This window comes from Alosa alosa, chromosome 6, assembly GCF_017589495.1.
Source record: "Alosa alosa isolate M-15738 ecotype Scorff River chromosome 6, AALO_Geno_1.1, whole genome shotgun sequence".
NCBI lineage: Eukaryota > Metazoa > Chordata > Actinopteri > Clupeiformes > Clupeidae > Alosa > Alosa alosa.
This window is the reverse complement of record NC_063194.1, coordinates 21,259,378-21,279,486: the sequence shown is the minus strand read 5'-3', so window position 1 is coordinate 21,279,486 and position 20,109 is coordinate 21,259,378. Positions and strand designations below refer to the sequence as shown.

Here is a 20,109-nt window from a genome sequence, read left to right as displayed (position 1 = left end):
TACACATTCACACTTTGACGATTCTGGGCCTGGGTATGGCCAGTTAGAAGACTTCAAACTGTAACAAAACTTAACACAGTTAACTAGATGTAGTTGGAGAACATAGGACTGGTAAAGATGCCGACAGACACTGGGTAATGCGGTGACATATGTCGTGTTTGCAGAGGACAGGTGTACTGTGCTGTAATTAGACTGAAAGAAAAAGGAAGCCAAGCCTTTTGTGGCAAGTGAAACCTAAAGCTGCTGTACACAAGTATCCTGTCAATGACCTTTAACCCAATGCTGTACCTTCTGGGTCAGCTTCCCCTGTGTCTGTGCAAGGTGCAAAATCTGGGGCTAAATAGTCTGTATGGATGTGATGCAAACATAGGGCTACATACTTCAGAGCTCTGTTCTTTTTTTTTTTTTTTTTTTTAAATCACACCCTTAGTGTCAATAGCTTTCACATTATTCAAAAAAGACTGAAAGATTTAACTCGATTTTTATAGACAGAGTGTGAAAATGTTGTCCTTGGTCTTTTGCCCCTGATTATGCTTTTGTGATTTCTCAATTTTGAGTGCACCTTCTGTGACACGGATTGCTTAAAATCTATTACAATATAATGGCTGTACTCCAAAACGTCTGAGACAGGACAGTTTGAGAAGACACACCAAACCATTTACTCACAGTCACATACAACTGACTGAGCAGAGGCAAAAATTAGTGCTGGCAGAGAACAACAACACACCCTAGCATTATCCACATGCCTTAAGTCCAGCTGTGAGCTCAGTCTGGGTGGGTGTGTGTTGCCTGGTGAAGTGCCATATTCTATCAGATGTCTTTTCCGTGCAGACAGCACACAAATCAAAACACAGACAGACTATTACACACATACTGTATGTGCACAGACCTAGGTTCATATGCATATGCATAAATATACATGCATACACAGACACACACACACACACACACACACACATACACACACACATGCATGCAAGGATTAACACACACAGATGCTTGTATACTCCCATACAGTACATATTCAACCACATTTGACATGTCAATAAGCCTCTTTGTGCAAATCCATGCTGGCATTCATTATTCTGGCACAGCACACAGATTCTGAGAGCAGCACAACTGATCAGTTCTAAGTCGGTGACAGCTTAACTCACATATTAGCACAGTTTGCGAGAGCTGTGCATCGGGTAATGAAGAGGTCCTGACACGCTATGCGATAATGCTTTTTTCACTGGACGATCCAAAAACAAAAATATCCTGTTCCTCAGATTTGAGTGTTACATTTTTATGTAGTATCCTTTATCAGTTTGGTATTAGATTAGAAGATCAGAGAGCGATTACCCAGAGCCAGTAAAACTGATATGTTTCGATTTTGCTAACTTCTGTCAATTTATTCCGCTCTCAGTAGGATACTGAACGCCCTCCAAGAGATGTAAGATTAAAAACATTATCATGCTTTTTAATATCTAGTGCAGACAGATAGAGCACTTAAACGCATCTATCAACATGTGGGATTGAGCAGTCATACTTAGAGTGATGCTGGTAAAATCCTGTAAATGTTATTTTTACCATAAACAATGTACCTATTCCACACTGTATTGTGAGGTCATACAAACATGGCCTACTGCTGCTGGTGAATTGTGTCTTGATAAACTTAATAGCACACTGTACACTAAATCCAAACATACCGGTAATTGCATAGACCTAATGGGCATTCCCTTTATTACCATGCCCAAACGGGTAAGGGACACACCCAGAGTGACCTGCATCTTGAGACCCGCCCCTCCACCCTCTCCTTGCCTGTCAACAGCTGGAAGGCAGTCAGATTTCATTTTAATCCCCCCCACACACACACATACACACTCAGCAAATTGAACGCAAGGCAGTAATTAAAATGCAAACAGGGTAAACCCTCACAGGCAATTAAAACATTCAAACAAACAAACAAGCACAGAACAAATAAATAAAAAAAACAGATAAACAAAAAATCTAAATCTCTGATTAAAAAACAACAACAAGTAAACAAGTAAATTTAGGTCATACTGAGTAAGAGAGAAAATGAAATACCACAGACAAGACACAGGACAGGCCAGAGGGTCAGGCTTTGCATGCGTGCATGTGTGTGTGTGTGTGTGTGTGTGTGTGTGTGTGTGTGTGTGTGTGTATACTGAGCTGGGATTATTGCACAGTCACAGTTTCTCTGGCTCCTCTGCCCTTGCCTGTCACACTATCCCATCATGCTGTGTCCAGTTTCCTTCCTGTTTATCAGCCATCGCTTCTGGGGTCAAAAGGGTCATAAACCCATTATAGTTCACCCACATGATCCACAGCCTCAAGTGTGGAACCCCCCACCCTCACACATACTCACAGAGGAGCCAAGGAAACCATGACAGAGCAATAATCCAAGAGCTGTGCACACACATGTCTATCCTCAGGTATGAACAACAGAATAAAGACTTACGTGCCAAGGTGAATATATTTGTATTGCCGCAATGGCTGTGTATTATATTTACATGGTCATATTAGTCTTTTTTTTATCTGTAATACACCATGAGCAATCACGTATAGCTGAGAGAATATCGCTTTTATGTCAAAATGTTTTATTAAATCCAAAGAATTTGTTTTTGTTTTGGACAGCAATATTTATAATCTGTGATTATGTGGGGGTTTTAGTGTAGTAAATAGACTGAAGTATTCATTACCATTATCTTTCTTGATGTCTGCATTGTTTGTGCTGCCACAGTAAAAGGATTGCAGGGGATCAGAGCAATCTCATGCAACATGGATCCATGCTACAAAAATGCATGTCTTCTTGACCTGTTTCTGAACCTGAACATCTCTCTCTATTCCTTGTGTCCAACAATTCAAAGACACACATAATTTGCAAGGAGTGCTGCTAGGGTGTAGACTGGGTGTCCCTCTGGTGCTTTTTAGTTTAGGGATCCAGATGGTAAAAAAAAAACAAATCAGAAATCTGAGGCATCCACAAAGTTTATATGTTTAAAAAGCCTTTAATCTCACATGGCTATTCAGTTAAAACATGTCCATGGGGTTCAGCATAATAGTCTTCATCAAAACAGCCCTGTCAAAATAGCCCTGATGAAAGCTATCAAGCTAAAATGTGTAAACATGTTTAAAATGAATAGCCATGTGAAATTAAAGGCTTTTTAAACATAATCGTGAGTGCCTCAGGTCAGACTTTTTAAATGTCTTTTAAAATATCTATGACATGTCTGTGAAATGTGTTTCAGTTGTTACACTGATTGTTGCTGGCCTGCTAATGGACGCAGTAAAGTAGACAAGGAGCACAACACTGTTGTGAGGACAGGTTGCAAAGAGAATCCATTTGAATACCTCCAAATACTCCACATCAGTCTCAATATTATTAACAACTGAGTATTTTCAGACAACTACTCAAATAATTAAAAGGGCGAGTCCTTTTGGAATCAGGGCTCCTCTATTTCCAAGTGTCATGTCTAAGCACAGTTTGCAATATGAACAGTTCCATGTCAAACAGTATTGTAGGCCCTGACAGCCTCTCTCGAGTCCTAGCACCCAAGCAGTGGCGGCCACACCGGGGTCGACGTCGGCATGCACGATGGAAGAGGATTACCGACTGTAACTTAAGCGTGCTCTCTGAAACTATTTGATGGCCGGCTCTAATCATGTGGTTCCCAGAATGACCTAAATAAGTTATGTTGGCCAAATTTCTTTTGTGACACAGACACAATTAGCGAGACCTGCCGAGGGGGCCAGGTGATGAGCCGCCGATGCCGCTCCAACAGACCTCAGTCTCGGACTGCGCTATAGCTCTGCCTTACCTCCGGTCAATAATTGATGGCCCCGGCCTCCATTGTCACCAAAAGCTAATACCAAGAAAGGAGTGTCAGGCTCACCTTACTTATTAAGTCTAACTGAATCTTTAATGGGCCACCCCATCCTCTGGCTAACAAAACACTGGCGACTTTTGAGATTTGTTATGTTCTTCTAGTGCTCTTCACCATGGATGTCTAAATGTTGACATTTTTTCGTGCGACATCATCGCGCCAATCCCTAGAAATTCTAACACAGCTGTCAGGTAATCTAGTAGCCAGAGTCTCCACAAGCCACCTGATATTCAGCACGGGAAGGTGCGTCATGAAAGTTTCACGTGCTTTGTTGGAATAGCATGCCATGAATTCTGGCTGCTAGAACTCATGTTTTATGCACTGTGCAGCAGAGTTCAACAGAAGTGGACATTTAATATTTGCAAAGTTTTTGTTTCGGCATGACAAAGGGGAATAATGGGAGGGGGGGGGTTAAATCTCAGCTTCTGCTATGAAGGCAGTAGGCCTTGAAATGCAAACATAGATCTAATGAATGTGGATGAGGAACTTTAGAACAGGCAAACAGCTTCCTTACTCTCCACTGTTATAACTCAGAGCAGAGCAGACTTGGAAAACACCTTTCTGCTGTGAAGATCAAAGCAACTCCACCATAAATATAGGTTTCAATTGAGGTGTGACCTACCAAAACGTCCCCAATTCCCCACCTGTGGTTGGATGCCTGTAGTTGAGATGACTAACATCTTATTATGTATTAGTGGAGATAATAGCAAATTACAGAGCTGTGTTGAGACTGTCAGCATTAGTGACCATCGGATGGGATTGTGTGTGAGGGGTTTGAGGTGCTATGGTGTGCAATGTGTACAGTAAGGGAAGCGCACACGTCGGTGTGGTTGTTCCGACAGTAACTGAGTGTGAGTGTGTGTAGCCAATCGTCCGGGATCACTTTCAGTTTGTGATGGGTTTCGCGGCTCAGGTTGATCACACTAACCCCCGCTTCACTTTTTGCGAGCGAGTGGCACTTTGCTGTCGGGGTTCAGGCTGCCTGGGCTCAGTTTTCCCCCTCCCAACATCCGGGCGCGCGAGCAGTACAGGATCTCCCTATTACCTCAATGCACTGTGTCTGTGTCATGGCTGTCACTTCTCTAGCTAACCACACAGGATGGTGAATAATTCAGAGCTAACAAGCAGTTGGAACACCAAACTCAATTGTGCGTTTTAATTAAATCTCCCTCTTTCTCTCTCTCTCTCTCTCTCCCTCACTGCAGCTCTCCCTCTCTCAGTATCTATCTCTGTCTCTCTGTCTTTCTCTCTCTCTATTTTCAAAAAAATATATTATACAAATAAATGGCCATTTTCTATAAAATCACTAAAATATGTAAGTTTTGGGGATGTCATCACCAGCAATGGGTTGTAGCTGAATAATTTTCCTATTTGAGATACGTTTTAGAGTGCTGTTGTGTTTTTACACATTCTTGCCAAAAGAAAAAAAAAATAGAGTTGATAGACTTCACCATATGGTCACCAAATCCCCTACTTTTCTCTGGAATTAGTGATTCTATTTTTACATCACAGAGTGTGAAGGCTTGATGAGAAATGATGCTGCCCAAAAAGCACTCCATCCTCATTCACTCTTTCTATCACATTCCCTTTCTTCATCCCTCCTTCTCTATCTCTCTCTCTTTCTCATTCTTTGGCATCCCACCAGCCTTTGCAAGTACGTGTCCAGTGGAACCCCTGTGTTGCCTTTCTGAGGTTAGCCTCCAGTCTCCAAATCCATTTTGTTTCCCAAAGAAGCGGTTGCAGTCATTCACAGTGTGCGTCCACACCGGAGAGGGGCCATGGTTTAGCAGGAAACGAGCCGACCGGAGGCACTTATCATGCCACGCTCCAGGGCAATGCTGACTGAACTGTCACCAATACCGGCTAAAACACAACCCTGATCCCATATTATGTCCTTGTGCACAGGCACTCACCTCACTTTCTCTTTCTCTTCTCTCTCTCCCTCTCTCTCTCTCTCTCTCTCTCTCTCTCTCTCTCTCTCTCACACACACACACCACACTCCATCCAGGGGCACACCAAACACACACACACATACTTCCCCACATAGAGAGACACACATATGACAAATTAGCATCTGTCTGTCCAGTTACCTATCTAGCACAATTTTGATTTTGCATCAGCAGTCTGGACATCTTATCTGACCTGTACATTTTAAACTCATTTGTCCCCATTGTCCCACTCAAATCTTGTGTCCTGTAAACAACATGCAATATGCAAACAGTGTAAGTTTGCGACCAAGTTGCACTGGCTACTGTTTACACCAACCTGAGATCTGATCACGGCAGACTGTGCCAGGGTATCCCATGTCTGGTCTGTCCAATCGCACTCTGAGCACTTGGCATGTTGTGGACATTTTTACATGCATTTTCTATGAGGTGCCCTGTGTATATCAAGGAAGCTTGCAAATATACACATGAAAACATTCACTTACATTTTGCACATGCAAGGTGTAAAATGTGATCAAAAATTATTTTAGAATATACATGAATGTTCCTCATTACATAACAGGATCCTTAGTTTCTATTCAATTATGCTATGAAGCCAGCAATCCACTCTTTATGTCCAAGTATTGCTATATTGTAAACAGGATTTAGCAGGTGATCAGGTGATATTCTTCAACAATTCTTCAACCAGTCAACAAATTAATTTGAAGTCACTAAATGAACATATAGAACTTCAATTAAAACCATATAAAATAGCACTACAGAAATACTTAAAGATGTTTGCTGATATTTGAACTAAACACCAGACAAAACAACAGAGAGCAAGCTCACCCTAATAAACTCCCCCTTGCCCCAAAATCCTGTCCTCCGCTTTCAGTGTTTAGCTGGAACTATTTTGTTATGGTTTTGGGCAGTGGTTCTTAAACTTTTTGTCTGGCGACCCCGCAAAAAACATGGGCCAAGGCCCGCGACCCCCTTCTCTCCAACCGGCAAAATTTGGTTTCAAAATGTTGTGAGATGGGCATTAGAAGCAGAGGCATAAAATGTCTTCTCTCATAGGTAGGCTATGTCAACACCAAAAGCATTAATGTCAATGGCAGCCTTTGACAATCTGATTTATTAAATTCAAAAGATTACTAGCATCCACTGGCAAAAAGGACTGTATAGTGTTCTGTCACTTACAGCACAGCATCTTCGAGCTTATCATTGCAAGAGTTTGCATTAACAGAGTATCCCCTTTCTGAGGAACATTATGGAAACACTGTGAATTGGAAGCCTACATATAGGGCTACTGAATATCCCAGTTTTTAAAACAGGTTGGTCTAAAAACCTTTAGAAAAAATGTCTTTAATTCAGACTGTTCAGCAAACAGTTATTGTGTGCACATCCCACCTTCTGGCAGGTGCAGGACAAAAGAAAACTATACTCAATTGAAAAAATATAATGTCCGCAACACTGCTTTTGACTCCCAATTATTTAATGCACAACAGGCAACGTTTCTTCTTCAGGCCTGTTCAGGCCTTGCCTGTTGTGCATTAAATAATTGGGAGTCAAAAGCAGTGTTGCAGACATTATATTTTTTTAATTGAGTTTTATTCAGACTGCAAATCATTTAGCGACCCCTCCAATATGTTTGGTGACCCCACAGTTTAAGAACCACTGGTTTAGGAGACAGGTTTGCTCCACTTTGTTTGCCTTCCTATTCACAGAGCCAGCTGTGTACGAAGACAGGATATTTTTTTGCTGTGTAGGCCTACTCACTGAATGGACAGCTACCAGATCATGAGAAGATATTCACTGATTGTGACAAAAAGTATTACAGGTTAAAAGAACCGTTTACAGAACCTTTAAGGGGAAAAGTGATGCCTTAATACCAAACCTGCAATGATAACAAGGTGGAATTCTATCAGAGTGGAGAGTGGAGTGGAGTGGAGAATGTTATGGAGCAGGGGGAAGCTAACGCTAGGCGGAGCTAGGCGGAACGAAATTCATCTGGCGAGAGTCAGGTTAGGGGCAAGCCTGGCTAGGCAAAGAAACACATGGTTAGTGTTGCGACCTAGAAGTATTATTTTATGATTTCATAATTTCCTAGAATAGGCATATGCTTAGATTCTGTAGGGGAAATAATTGTAATTTCATTTTATAATTATTCTGAGTCTGTCTTAAGAGTGCAACATTAGCAAGCACATCCAACACCCTGAGGCCTATGCTAGAATCTTATTTATTGATTTTAGCTCAGCTTTTAATACGGTCAAGACTGACATTCTTTTAAAACGACTATCAAAACTTGACACAAATGGACACCTTATATTATGGATTAAGGACTTATTAACTGATCGTCCTCAAAAAGTCTCTGTACAGGGTACCATGTCTGATGAGGTCATTTAAAACACTAGAATGTCTCAAGGCTGTGTTCTATCCCCAGTATTATTCTCCATGTATCAAGGGCGTAGGTTTGGTCTGAGCTTTGGTGGGGACCCCCAACAGTATGATATGGCAATGGTCGGTTTAATGGTTAGGGGAAATGGGGATCTGGAGAGGGCCTACTTTGATCACAGCCACTGCCTTGTGGCCTGGTGTGAGGAAAGTGCTCTTGTCCTAAACCCCACAAAGACCAAAGAACTTGTGGTCAATACTAGGGGTGGAATACCTACATGTCAGCCAGTTACAATTGGGGGCCAACACGTTGATGTTGTCTGCAGATTTAAATATCTAGGTACTATCCTAGATCATAATCTAAATTTTACGGAACATACAGATCATATTTTTAAAAGGGCAACCCAAAGATTGTTTCTTTTAAGGAAACAGTTTTGATGTTAGTAGAGAGGTCCTGAGGATGGTCTACACCAGTCTGCTGGAAAGTGTCATCTCATACAACATCACATGCTGGTATGGGAATCTAGGGACTAGAGGCAAAAGTAAACTCACAAAATTATAAATATGGCCAGTAAAATCATACTGAACCCCCAGAGGCAGCTGGTGGAACTGTACACAACACACACTAAGAGGAAAGCTACCCACTACATCACACTTTTGAAAGACTCCCTTCAGGAAGAAGATATAGAGTACCTAAATCAAGCAGAAACATTTTAAGAAATATTTTATACCATCATCTATTATTTTGCTAAATCAATATAATCTATGAGTTTTATGATTAACTGATTAACTTATATTATTTACTGCTTTTTTTGACATCAACCTCTTTTGCACATTTCCATGTCTCCATATGTTGTACCTGCTGTGTAGAGTTGCTTGTGTGTGCTATATATGTTGTACCTGCTTTGAAGTCTTGTTTGTGCTTGCTATATGTTGTACCTGCTGTATAGTCTTTGTGTGTGTGTTTGCATTATGTTGTTGTTGTTGTACCTGCTGTGTAGTCTTTGTTTGTGTCTGCTTTATGTTGTACCTGTTGTGTAGTCTTGCTTGTGTGTGTTACATGTTTCCACAGTAGTGGACAATAAAGACTTCTTATATTCTCTATTCTCAAACACTGAATAGATACATTCAATTTCTAGTGTTGAATTACAGTCTTTAGAACAAAAAGGTTTTTCATCCGTTGTATTTTGAACCAATTTGTTGTTGTTTCTTTTACTGCTCCTTTTCTACCCTCTGTTAAAGTCCTAATGTTTTATTACTTTTACAACATCATTGTAAATGAGGGCTTTGCCCTCAATGGATTTTCGAGTTTAAATAAATCAAATCAAATCAATTTGGTGGATTCATGGATTGTTTTACATTCTCTGATACATTATAAAACATTTCACCCAACACTGAAATATTTCCCATTAAACATAGTTTCTACATAAATGTGTTTACGAATGTTGGTATTGGAAATATCTTTCAATACCATAGATTTATATGGTTTAGCAGGCATTATATCACAGACCTGTGTTGAGGTAAAATAACCATTACCAAATCTCTCATTAGCCACATAGGCTAAAAACAGAAATCAAAGCATGTCGAGAGAGGACCTTGTGCCACACTTGCACACTCACAAAAAAAAAAAAAAAAAAAAAATGTCTGTGTATGTGTGTCTGTGTGTGTGTGCGTGCACGTGCATAGAGGGGAGAACTTTTTCTCTTAGTTTTTTTTTTTTTTTTTTTGTTGAGAGATTACCAAAAAGTTGCAAAGCTTGAAAACAACATACTGCCAGATGGTACTGGTGCTCCATGATTCAGTGGCAGCAGCAGATGGGGCAGAGTGGCATAAATTGATGCCCTCTGAAAAACCCTGAAGTCCAAAGGACAGGGACAAAACAGTCATGATTAGCCATGGAACTGGAACCATTCCTTCACCAGCATATTACTACAACATCAGTCTCTTTGTTAGAGATTTGTTAAAAACTAAATGTAGATCACTGGTCCCTGAAAACTTCATGACGAGACATTTATCACCTAAATTGGACATGAGTTGAGACAAGAGCAGGAGTATTTCTAAGATATAAAATAGCCCTTATCTTGTCTCAGCCCAACTCTAATGGAAGTTCAACTTAAGATTTCAAAATAGGTAGCCTATTCTGTTTTTTATTTCTTGATCTCACCTTGGGTCCCTTCTACATTCCATTTTCCCTGTTTAGTCAAGTCAAGCCAAGTTTATTTATATAGTGCATTTCATACACAGAGGTTATTCAATGTGCTTTACATAAACAATAGCAAATAGTATTAGCAAATAAAAGCATAGACATACATAAACATAAATCACAAAAGGAGTAGATAAAAGCATAAAAGGGTAATAAATAATGATACAGAGTAATAATTAAAAGACATAAAAAACAACCTAGAATGATTAACAAATTACTAGAACACCGCCAACAACTTAACCTGTGCATGTGCTTTATAGTGTCCAAGTCAGCCAACAACAGTGATAGTGATCCTAGTCAAACACTCAGTGAATAGAGCACTCTATATGAAGATTCTTGAAATAGCCCCGAACTGTGTGCGCACACATATATTTCCATTCAGGGACAAAAATGCCTCCTCATTAACCTACTTGGAGAGTGACTAAAACCCTAATTTAACACTCAGGGTTTCAGAGAAACTCTTTAGGGTTCCTTAGGGTAGAGAGTCGATAGTAGAGTTTGTAGAGAAGTATTTTTCAGATAAAGGCTACATAGGAGAGGTTTTAAGTAAACTTGTGCTATAGGTAAGGGATTTCCCACATCCCTGTCATTTGTCATCTGTTTTTTCCCAACTCGGTAGGCCTATAGACGTTAGCCAGGCTAGTAGGCAGGAAGGAAAAACACACTGCATTGGTCTGCCCTCTAGTGGGAGAAGGAAGCAATATCCATAGAAAGAGTGGACACATCTGCCAAAACACACAGAATTACAACTTAAATAAATTAATTCCCTAGGCCTAATTGTTTTACCAATTAAATATTAATGAAACACAAGTTACTACAATATACAATATAGGCTACTATAAGTTATTTCTCATAGACGCATGTCGACTTAAACCGCTAAATGTAGGCTAGCCTAAGTGATTGAAAATCTGTATTGAGCATTTTATTTGTTTGTTTTTTGTACATCGTTTGCTTTTAGGGAGTCTATTTCTTCTGAGATTATTCAAACGACATGAGATTTAGACAAATATATAAATTTCTTACGTGCGCTGAAAAAACCAAGCTCACACTCGCCGGATATGACGTCCATAGGAAAACAGGCCTTTTCCCCTTAGCGTTGGCTCCTTGGTAGCATTTGACACTTTCTAAGGGGAGTGTGTAATGATCTATATAACGTTTTAAAGTTATTCCAAGGACATTTTATTTTATAATTATTCTGTCTGGGAGTCTTAAAAATCATCCGAAGTCATGTCTATGTATCAGGTAAAGCCCATCACCGGGAGTGACATAAACGTTGATTTGCCGACGTGCATGTACAAGTTACCGAACCTCCATGCACAGCCTGGCAGTGGCAGCTGCATCGACAATGTGCTACAGGTAATTCGAGTTTTGGAACTAGCTAACTAGCTAGCCCTAAAACACATATTTTGACCCTTGTCGAGTCGAATTTGTTCGCCTTTAAGAGCTACAGGGCTAGCAAGCACGCCATTCACTAATCGCGGTGCCCAGTCACGACAGCTGCTAGGATAGTCAAATTTCAGCTAATGTTAGCAATAGCATCCCTGGGTCTTCCCTGCTAATCCAATGGTGGTCACATAACCTATTTTGGTGTAAATCTGCTCTGCCGTGTTTACAAGGAGGCGCAGGCACTTGAAAATTAGTCCTCATACTGTTGGTCAAATAGACGTCTAACGTGTTTGTGTGTGTGTGTGTGTGTGTGATTAACATTGATTGCGCTTAGATCATGAAGTTCAACATGGTTATGGTTATGGGATTTGGCAGACGCCTTTGTCCATCCCCTATGTAACGTTCATCCTGCTTAAACTCTCAGCCACGCACTGGGACATGGCTTTCAGTCTAGACACTTATCACTTGACAGTTATCAACTGGCCCGTATGTCTCGTCCGACCAGAATGGCGAGGTAGACCCAGCCCTGAAGGCTCTGGAGCAGCGTCAGGATGATATCTTGCGCAGACTCTACGAGTTGAAGGCAGCAGTAGACGGACTGGCTAAGACTGTGACCACCCCTGATGCAGACCTTGATGCAACATCTCTCTCATCGGCTGCCATGATGTCTGCGCCTAAAGAAGTGGCACACCTGGACTCATTATTGGGAAAGGTATGGTATATCAAAACACCTGGCTGGCATATCGAAACACCTGGCACCAGGTTTTCTTTGAATACCGATTGTTCACTGTTGAACTCTAATAACCTCATGCATAGTTTATAAAACTTCCTGTAATCACTCTGAAGTTTCTTATAGTGTTTGGAGTCTAAGTGTTTCCTTCTGTCTATTTGCATATTACTGGGCAAAGCAATACGCACCACTTTTTCACACAGTGAAATTAAATACTTTGTCTTGTTTAAATGTTCACCGTCTTAACTCATACAGGACCTGGGTGCTCTGCGAGACATCGTGGTCAATGCCAATCCGTCCAGCCCTCCACTGAGCCTGCTGGTACTCCACGGGCTCCTGTGCCAGCGGTACCGCGTGCTGTCCACTGTCCATGTCCACTCCTCTGTCTCCTCGGTCCCGCCGAAGCTGCTAAACTGCCTGGGGCCACGCCACGCCGACAGCTACACACGCCAGCGCTTCCAGCTGGGCTTCACCCTCATATGGAAAGATGGTGAGTTGATAAGGCATGGGCATGCAGAGAGGTAGTACAGACAGTTACATTACTGAACTGAGCTCACAATGACCCCGTCGGATATTTTCCTCAGATCCAATTTTTTTGTTTGGCTGTTCACATTACCTTTTAAAATGTGGTCTATATCAGATTCCAGTGTGAACTGTTTAGGTTTCGAACTGACCCGCATGACAAATGTCGATGTAGATTGACACAAAAGTCGCATCAAATCCACCTTGGTTGTTCACACTGCACACGGCCGCATTGAAAAAAATCAGACCTGGGTCTGATTCAGGACCACATATGGAAGTGGTCTAAATCTGATTTGAAAAAATCAGATCTGGGTAAGATTTGAGTGTTCACACTACTTCTGAAGAAGTCTGATTTGGGCCACTTTTGGCTGCAGTCTGAATGGGGTCAATGAGAGTTCCGTATTGTACGATCCACGAGCCATTGAAGGGACATTGGGTCTTCAATCTTACACTGTCAACACAATCTTACATTGTCTATATGAGTGTCAGCAAGAAATAGACATCCGTCTGGTTGCAACTGTGTGTCATGTAGCCAAGTTGTTAGGTGAAATAAGCTGCAAGCTTAGCTTTATCATGCTTTTACATCAGCGGAAAAAATGCCATGTGAAATAAACTGAACCTACGCCATTATGCAACACTTTAATTTATGTTCACTACACTATAAGGACAAAAATAATTGGGACACGTTCACTTAATCGTAGTGTGGAAATATACGCACATCTATAAAAATTCGACAGGTGCTGAATACTAGCAAATACGTAGGAAGAAGAAAAGATGTCCGCACACTGTCTTGTATGCTCCCAGTTTAATGGTAGGCTAAGTTACAACGTTTCGACCACTCAGGTCTTCTTCAGGTATAAACACCTTGGGATTAACTGGATAGAAACACTTCAAAATCTTGTGGAAAGTTTTCTCAGAAGGGTGAAAGCTTTTATAGATGTCCTATGTTTCTAGATTTTGAATGGGATGTCATAAAAGGTCCTTTAGGTGTATTGGCCAGGTGTCCCAATACTTTTGTCTATATAGTGTGTGAGGTCCATCATTGCAGGGGGTTCTTGGGGTCACACACCTAGGTTTTAGACATTTAGACTTGTAAGACTGTAAGCCATGTACCCCAAGAAGCAAATACAATTCATGACTTTGAATACCCTATACACCCTACCAGATGAACTTCCTGTCTTGATGTGATCATAGGAACTTCATATCACTGGCCTCCTAGTCATCTAAATGTCTCTCTGTGGCTTCTCTGTTTGTGTCCATCCCAGTGCCCAGACTCCAGATGAAGTTCAGTGTGCCCAACATGTGCCCCATCGAGGGCCAGGGCAACGTGGCGCGCTTCCTGTCTCGCCTGGTGGGTCTGGAGCCCCACGACCCGGCGGCCGCCACGATGTCCGACAGTTGGGTGGACACGGCCTTCTTCCAGCTGGCTGAGGGCAGTGGCAAGGAGCAGGCGGCTGTGCTTCGGGCGCTCAACGCTGCGCTGGGCCGCGGGCCCTGGCTGGCGGGCCAGAGCTCTCACTGGCCGACGTTGTGTGCGCCTGCTGCCTCCTGCAGACGGGCACCAGTGCCGCCTCGGCCCCCGCCAATGTCCAGCGCTGGCTCAAGGGGTGCCAGAACCTAGGCCACTTGTCCTGCATCACCCCACTGCTGTAGTTATGGTCTCGGGAGGTGTGTAGATTGTAAAAGGCATCTTTTATAATCTAGTATAAGGCCTTTATACACCCTACATAACTTGGTCATAAGACTGTATCTTTTGCTCACATGTCTACTGTGTTTGACATCATGGTTAATGATGTTCGTATGACCGGAGAACTACAAAAGGAATTATTTCATTGAACTCACTACTGTTGACATTGTTTTTTTACTTTGTTGTGAAGTAGGGTTTATAAAGGCCTTATATAGCTCTTATGAGGCAGCCCTAAAGAAGTGGACCTTTAGACAGATACTATGAAACCCTGATAACGAGGAGAGCTATACAATGCTGTACACACACATCTTCCCTTTCCACCTTGTGCCTAATATGATGTTGTACTAGATGTGTGAGCTGCATTGCTAACAGGTAAATACATTTTTAACACATTTGTAAATGTGAAGTACTGGACCTACTGATGTCTACAAGCAGTATGACAACATTGGAGACTTACTTTGTGTTTCTGTTGTGTATTAAATTTTCCACTTTGGGTCATATCTGATTGTTGTATTTCTATTTATTTCTATTTTTCCGTTGTGCTTGTAGCATACTTAAGATCAGTTTGTCGTCTAAGACCCCATTATTTGGGGCTCAGTAGTTGGTTGTTGGTGAGCAGGGCTCTAGAGTGCGTCCAAAATGTTTAACTCTGACTACAATTTTCCCTTAGTCGCACTGGTGCACCCAACGTCATAAGTGAGCGCCTATAGAATTTCCTCAATGCTCTGACAACAGCTCATGAAATGTATATGGAGAGCGATGAAACCTTGGAATTGTGACAATGCAATGAGAAATGTGGGTGCACCTACTGTAAATTTTGTGCTAGTGCACCTAAATAAAAAAAAGTTAGGCGCACCAGTAACCTGACTCCCGCCAGTGGAGCTAGGCGGAACGAAATTCACCTGGTGTGAGTCAGGTTAGCGCGCCAGTGCAACCAATGCAAAAAGTTAGTCTGGAGCACTGGTGAGGTTTGTGGCATTCTGTTTTTCTGTGTATTGTACTCGCATGAAAGATTCATCTGATTTTGGTGTGTGGTTTGGGTTCTTTGTAGCTTATTACACTTCACTCCAGTACAGTTAGAGAATTCTGTTGATGAAGTAAGTGAATTCCCAACATAAATCCCAGCCTGGAGTCTTAATTGATTGCCTAAGTGGTTTCAAAAGTACACAATCACTTAAGCATATAGGTGGTAGGGTAGAGTCAGTCATATAGGTTTAGTCAGATTTTCGGGACACTGAAAGACCGGGGTAGACGAAACTTGGTGGGCATGTAACCTCATATGGATAGCATGGAACCATCGTTTTTCATTTTGATCTGTAGCCCCCCGGCTGGACTGCACCCCTCGAAAGGAGGGTAGAGCAGACACAGTTTTCTGTGAATATCTGGAGAACCCTTAGGTTTAGGAGGACCATTTTTTTGTATGTTGATCTCAAGGGGCCATGTCAACCCATTCCATAACCACTCATTTCATGTATAGCGCCACCTAGTTAAACACAAAAAAGTAAAAATGAGGTGTTGTAATCGCAGGTATCTGTGACCTAACATAGTCAAAACTACACGAAATTGGAAGTGTAGGATCATTATGACACCCTTTGAATGCACGCCAAGTTTCGTGGAATTCCGTTCATGGGGGGCCACACAATAAATTAATTTATGTTACTATACACCAACTGGCCTGTAGGTGGCCGGAGGCAGTTTTCTGTGAATATCTCGAGAACCGTAGGGCCTAGGATGTCCACCTTTTTTTTGTATGTTGATCTTAAGGGGGCATGTCAACCCATCCCATTACCACTTATTTCATGTATAGCGCCACCTAGTTAAAAATTAAAAAGCAAAACATTGGGTGTTTTCATCACAATATCTCTGGCTGACATGGTCAAAACTGCACAAAATTGAAAGTGTAGGATCATTATGACACCCTCCGAATGCATGCCAAGTTTTGTGAACTTTTGTTCATGGGGGGCCTTACAATAAAATAATTTATGTGTACATTTAGTGACCGTACACCAACAAGGATTCCCGGGACACTGAAAGACCGTGGTACACGAAACTTGGTGGGCATGTAACACCACATGGATAGCATGGAACCATCGTTTTTTGTTTTGATCTATAGCCCCCCCGCTGTACTGGACCCCCCGAAAGGAGGGTAGGGCAGACACAGTTTTCTGTGAATATCTTGAGAACCGTAGGGCCTAGGATGACCAATTTTTTCCATATGTTTGCCTCCAGGGATCATGTTAACCCATTCCATGTGCACACATGTGCATAAACAGATAGATGACACATACTCATACAGTAGACAAATGTACGCATGCATGCACATGCACAAACACACATACGCAGGCAAACACACAAGCACGCACACACACACCCACACACATAAACATAAACGTGTACACGCACACATGAACACAATTCAAGAATTTCTCAGAATTATGAACAGGCAAGATGGGGGTGGGGTTGTATAAAATGAATTTTACATGTGAAATCTATGAACTAATCATGTTTTGGTACTTGTCGTCTAGCAGATACCAGTGAGAATTGAGTGTGGATAATGCAATTTAGTGAGACAGTTAGAATCATATAGGCCTTTCAGGGTGATTTATTTTTGTGGAAAAAATGTGCTGGACTGGGCACGGTCATATTTTGTACCGCTCTGCGGTACATCTAGTTTGCAGTTCTTGTAATTAGGCTCTTATGAAGGTGTGTGGTGTAAACATCAAAATATTTTAAGTAAAGTGAATAATTGCCTTGATAGTAGCAATTAATGGGTTTAACACACGTTGGCACAAGTAGTGAAGTACAACATGTGTGCAGTAGGTGGCAGCTCAGTCTTGATTTTAAGTTGGGGCAAGGACTGCTTGACTGAAATCAGTGAAGTCAGGAAGATAAATCCAGGTTGTGTACATACATGGTTACTTGGCAAAATCAAGATGTCTTGTTTAGACAATAACTTTTGGACTCACACTCACACGTGGTGTGGCATGAATATTCATAGATGACATGTAGCATAACAGATGTGTCATACAGGGACAATGAGTGCAAGCGATTAAGAAAAAAATGAAAGTGTTTTAGGCATGTAGGACTACTTTGATGCTTTTAGAGAGAACTGAGTGCCTTGAAATGTGATCACATTAGTGTAATGTGGTCGATCCGTAATAATTATAATAATGTAATTATTATTATTATTATTATGAATTTGAATGTGGTCGATTCGTAATAATTATAATAATGTTATTATTATTATTATTATGAATATTAAAGAAGGAGATGATGAGTCACACTGCTTGAAGTAAGAGAGCCATATACATGTCTTGAATGCATGACTTAACCTCTGCTATGCATGACTTGGCCTCTGCTTTTGAGGAATTATAAAAGAGTGTCAGTTTAGACATCGATATAAAAAAGCAGAGAACCTTTAAATGGGGCCGCTGGAATGTGAGTCTGACCAACACAACTTGTGTCAACCCAAGACTTGAGAGCATTGCTGGATGATGCGGAACACACCACTATGTGCGTAAATACCATACAGATAAACCGCTTTCATTCTAAGAAGACATAACAGGGTACTCCTTGAATAAATGCGAAGATGGCCGCATGGTTTCCTTTGGTCTCTCTGTCTGTCCAACTGTGACAGTGGGCTCCTGAGACACGCACAGCTCTCCATCAGACCCGCTGATGACACAGCCATGCCTGAGCCCCTCCATTACAGCCCACCTCAGCCTGCGCTCCTCAGGGGGCCGTGGGAGAGCTCTCTCATCACACTCACAGCTGAGAGGATTGCTGGCCAAAGATCAATGGGAGAGGAAAAAACAAATAGATAAAAAATAACACAAGAACACAGTGATCAGTTCTTGCCACTTAAACTAGAGATAGTCCTAGAGGTGGACACCAGCTTGATGTCAAAAGAGACAAGACCTTTGTTTTATGTTATACATCCCAATATTTAATCAGCTCCATGTCATTCATAGCCTGGTTAGCATGCAGACCTTATCAATTGGAATTGAGCCAAAGCCAATTCGCCAAAGGTTCATATGGGTATTCCCAGGCTGTGCCATTCAGTCACTGATCTCCATTTTAGAAGGTGTTACAAGGACTACATTAGTGCCTAGGCCAGGGGGATATTCCAAGTATGTGCTTGAGAGACAAGCCTGGGTAACTTAACCCAGAGTAAGTGGTGAACCTCCTAAAAATACTACTATAGCTTTATTTTGCTAGAGGAATGAAGCCAGCTGGCTCCTCAGTTTATGTTCCAAACTAGAAAGTGAGGTGTCAATCTTCCATTCTGTGGTTTGAGATGAACTCCATTCCATTCCGCACTTCCATTTTGAAGAAAACAAAACTAGAAATAGGAGAGGAGGGTTGGTGACAGGCAACAATCATTGTCATTGTTAGAGCTCAGTTGCAAAACAATTATTGACATGCAATCTACTGGGTGCTTAGCAACCCCCACCAGGCAACACCTCTTCCAACGGGTACCGTCTATAAAATATATTGACGTTGAATTGTCACTCAAAGATCACACAAGCTCCATAGAACTCACCCAGCAGAGTGCAGAAGAAGATTTGAATTCTACCCACAAAAAAGCTCAGTTACAAACCATTGGGATCCATATGGTTGCTTTTGTATATGGTTGCTTTTGTATACTATACTATATAGTGTATGGACATGGAAAACTGATTCAGTCACATTACCCTAGACTTGTGAGGGATGCTGTGCCTAATTCTCACAATGGTCAAAAATGACTGTTTCATGTAGGATATAGTGTTGTAACAACTGAACAGAAAATCCCTTTTAAACTGTTTTGTGAAATAAACCACTGAGGTTTGGTAGTTATCTGTGGATAACATCTACTGTAGTTATTTACAGGTGTGGTGTGTCATTTGTGAGTTCAGTCTAAAAATGTGAGACCTGGCCTAGCTATTCCTTATTATTTAAAGGTAATTTTGTTGAGTGGCTATTCCATTTCACGTTTACAGAGTGTTATCTAAAACCTCATTATGTGTTTTTACCAGAGCAGGATGCTGTTGTGTTCTAGGAGGTCAGTGAGGTAGGTGGGGGTATAATTGTGTAGGGCCTTGTATGCCAGGAGTAGGACTTTGAAATGTATTCTGTAGGCAACTGAAAGCCAGTGCAGTTGCATCAGTAATGGTGTTACATGACTAGTGGATTTGGAGCCTATAATAATCCTTGCTGCAGAATTCTGAATTAGTTGGAGCCGATGGAGTAGCTTATTAGGGATTCCGGACAAGATGGAATTACAGTAGTCAAGGCGGGATGTCACATACGCATTTACAAGGACTTCTGCACTCTGCTGGGTGAGCGCTGGGTGAAGCTGTGCAATATTCCTTAGATGGAAAAAGGCACTTTGAGA

At 41.5% G+C, this 20,109-nt stretch overlaps 1 protein-coding gene across 1 annotated transcript; it reads left to right on the top strand.

Annotated features, from left to right (window-relative positions):
• The first annotated feature begins 11,487 nt into the window (after positions 1–11,487).
• aimp2 (aminoacyl tRNA synthetase complex interacting multifunctional protein 2) lies at positions 11,488–15,235 on the top strand. The gene is given in 5 exon segments (XM_048245709.1): positions 11,488–11,766; positions 12,302–12,508; positions 12,782–13,016; positions 14,314–14,553; positions 14,556–15,235. Coding segments are annotated over 5 exon segments (957 nt in total). The 5' UTR covers positions 11,488–11,637; the 3' UTR covers positions 14,702–15,235.
• The last annotated feature ends 4,874 nt before the right edge of the window (positions 15,236–20,109 follow it).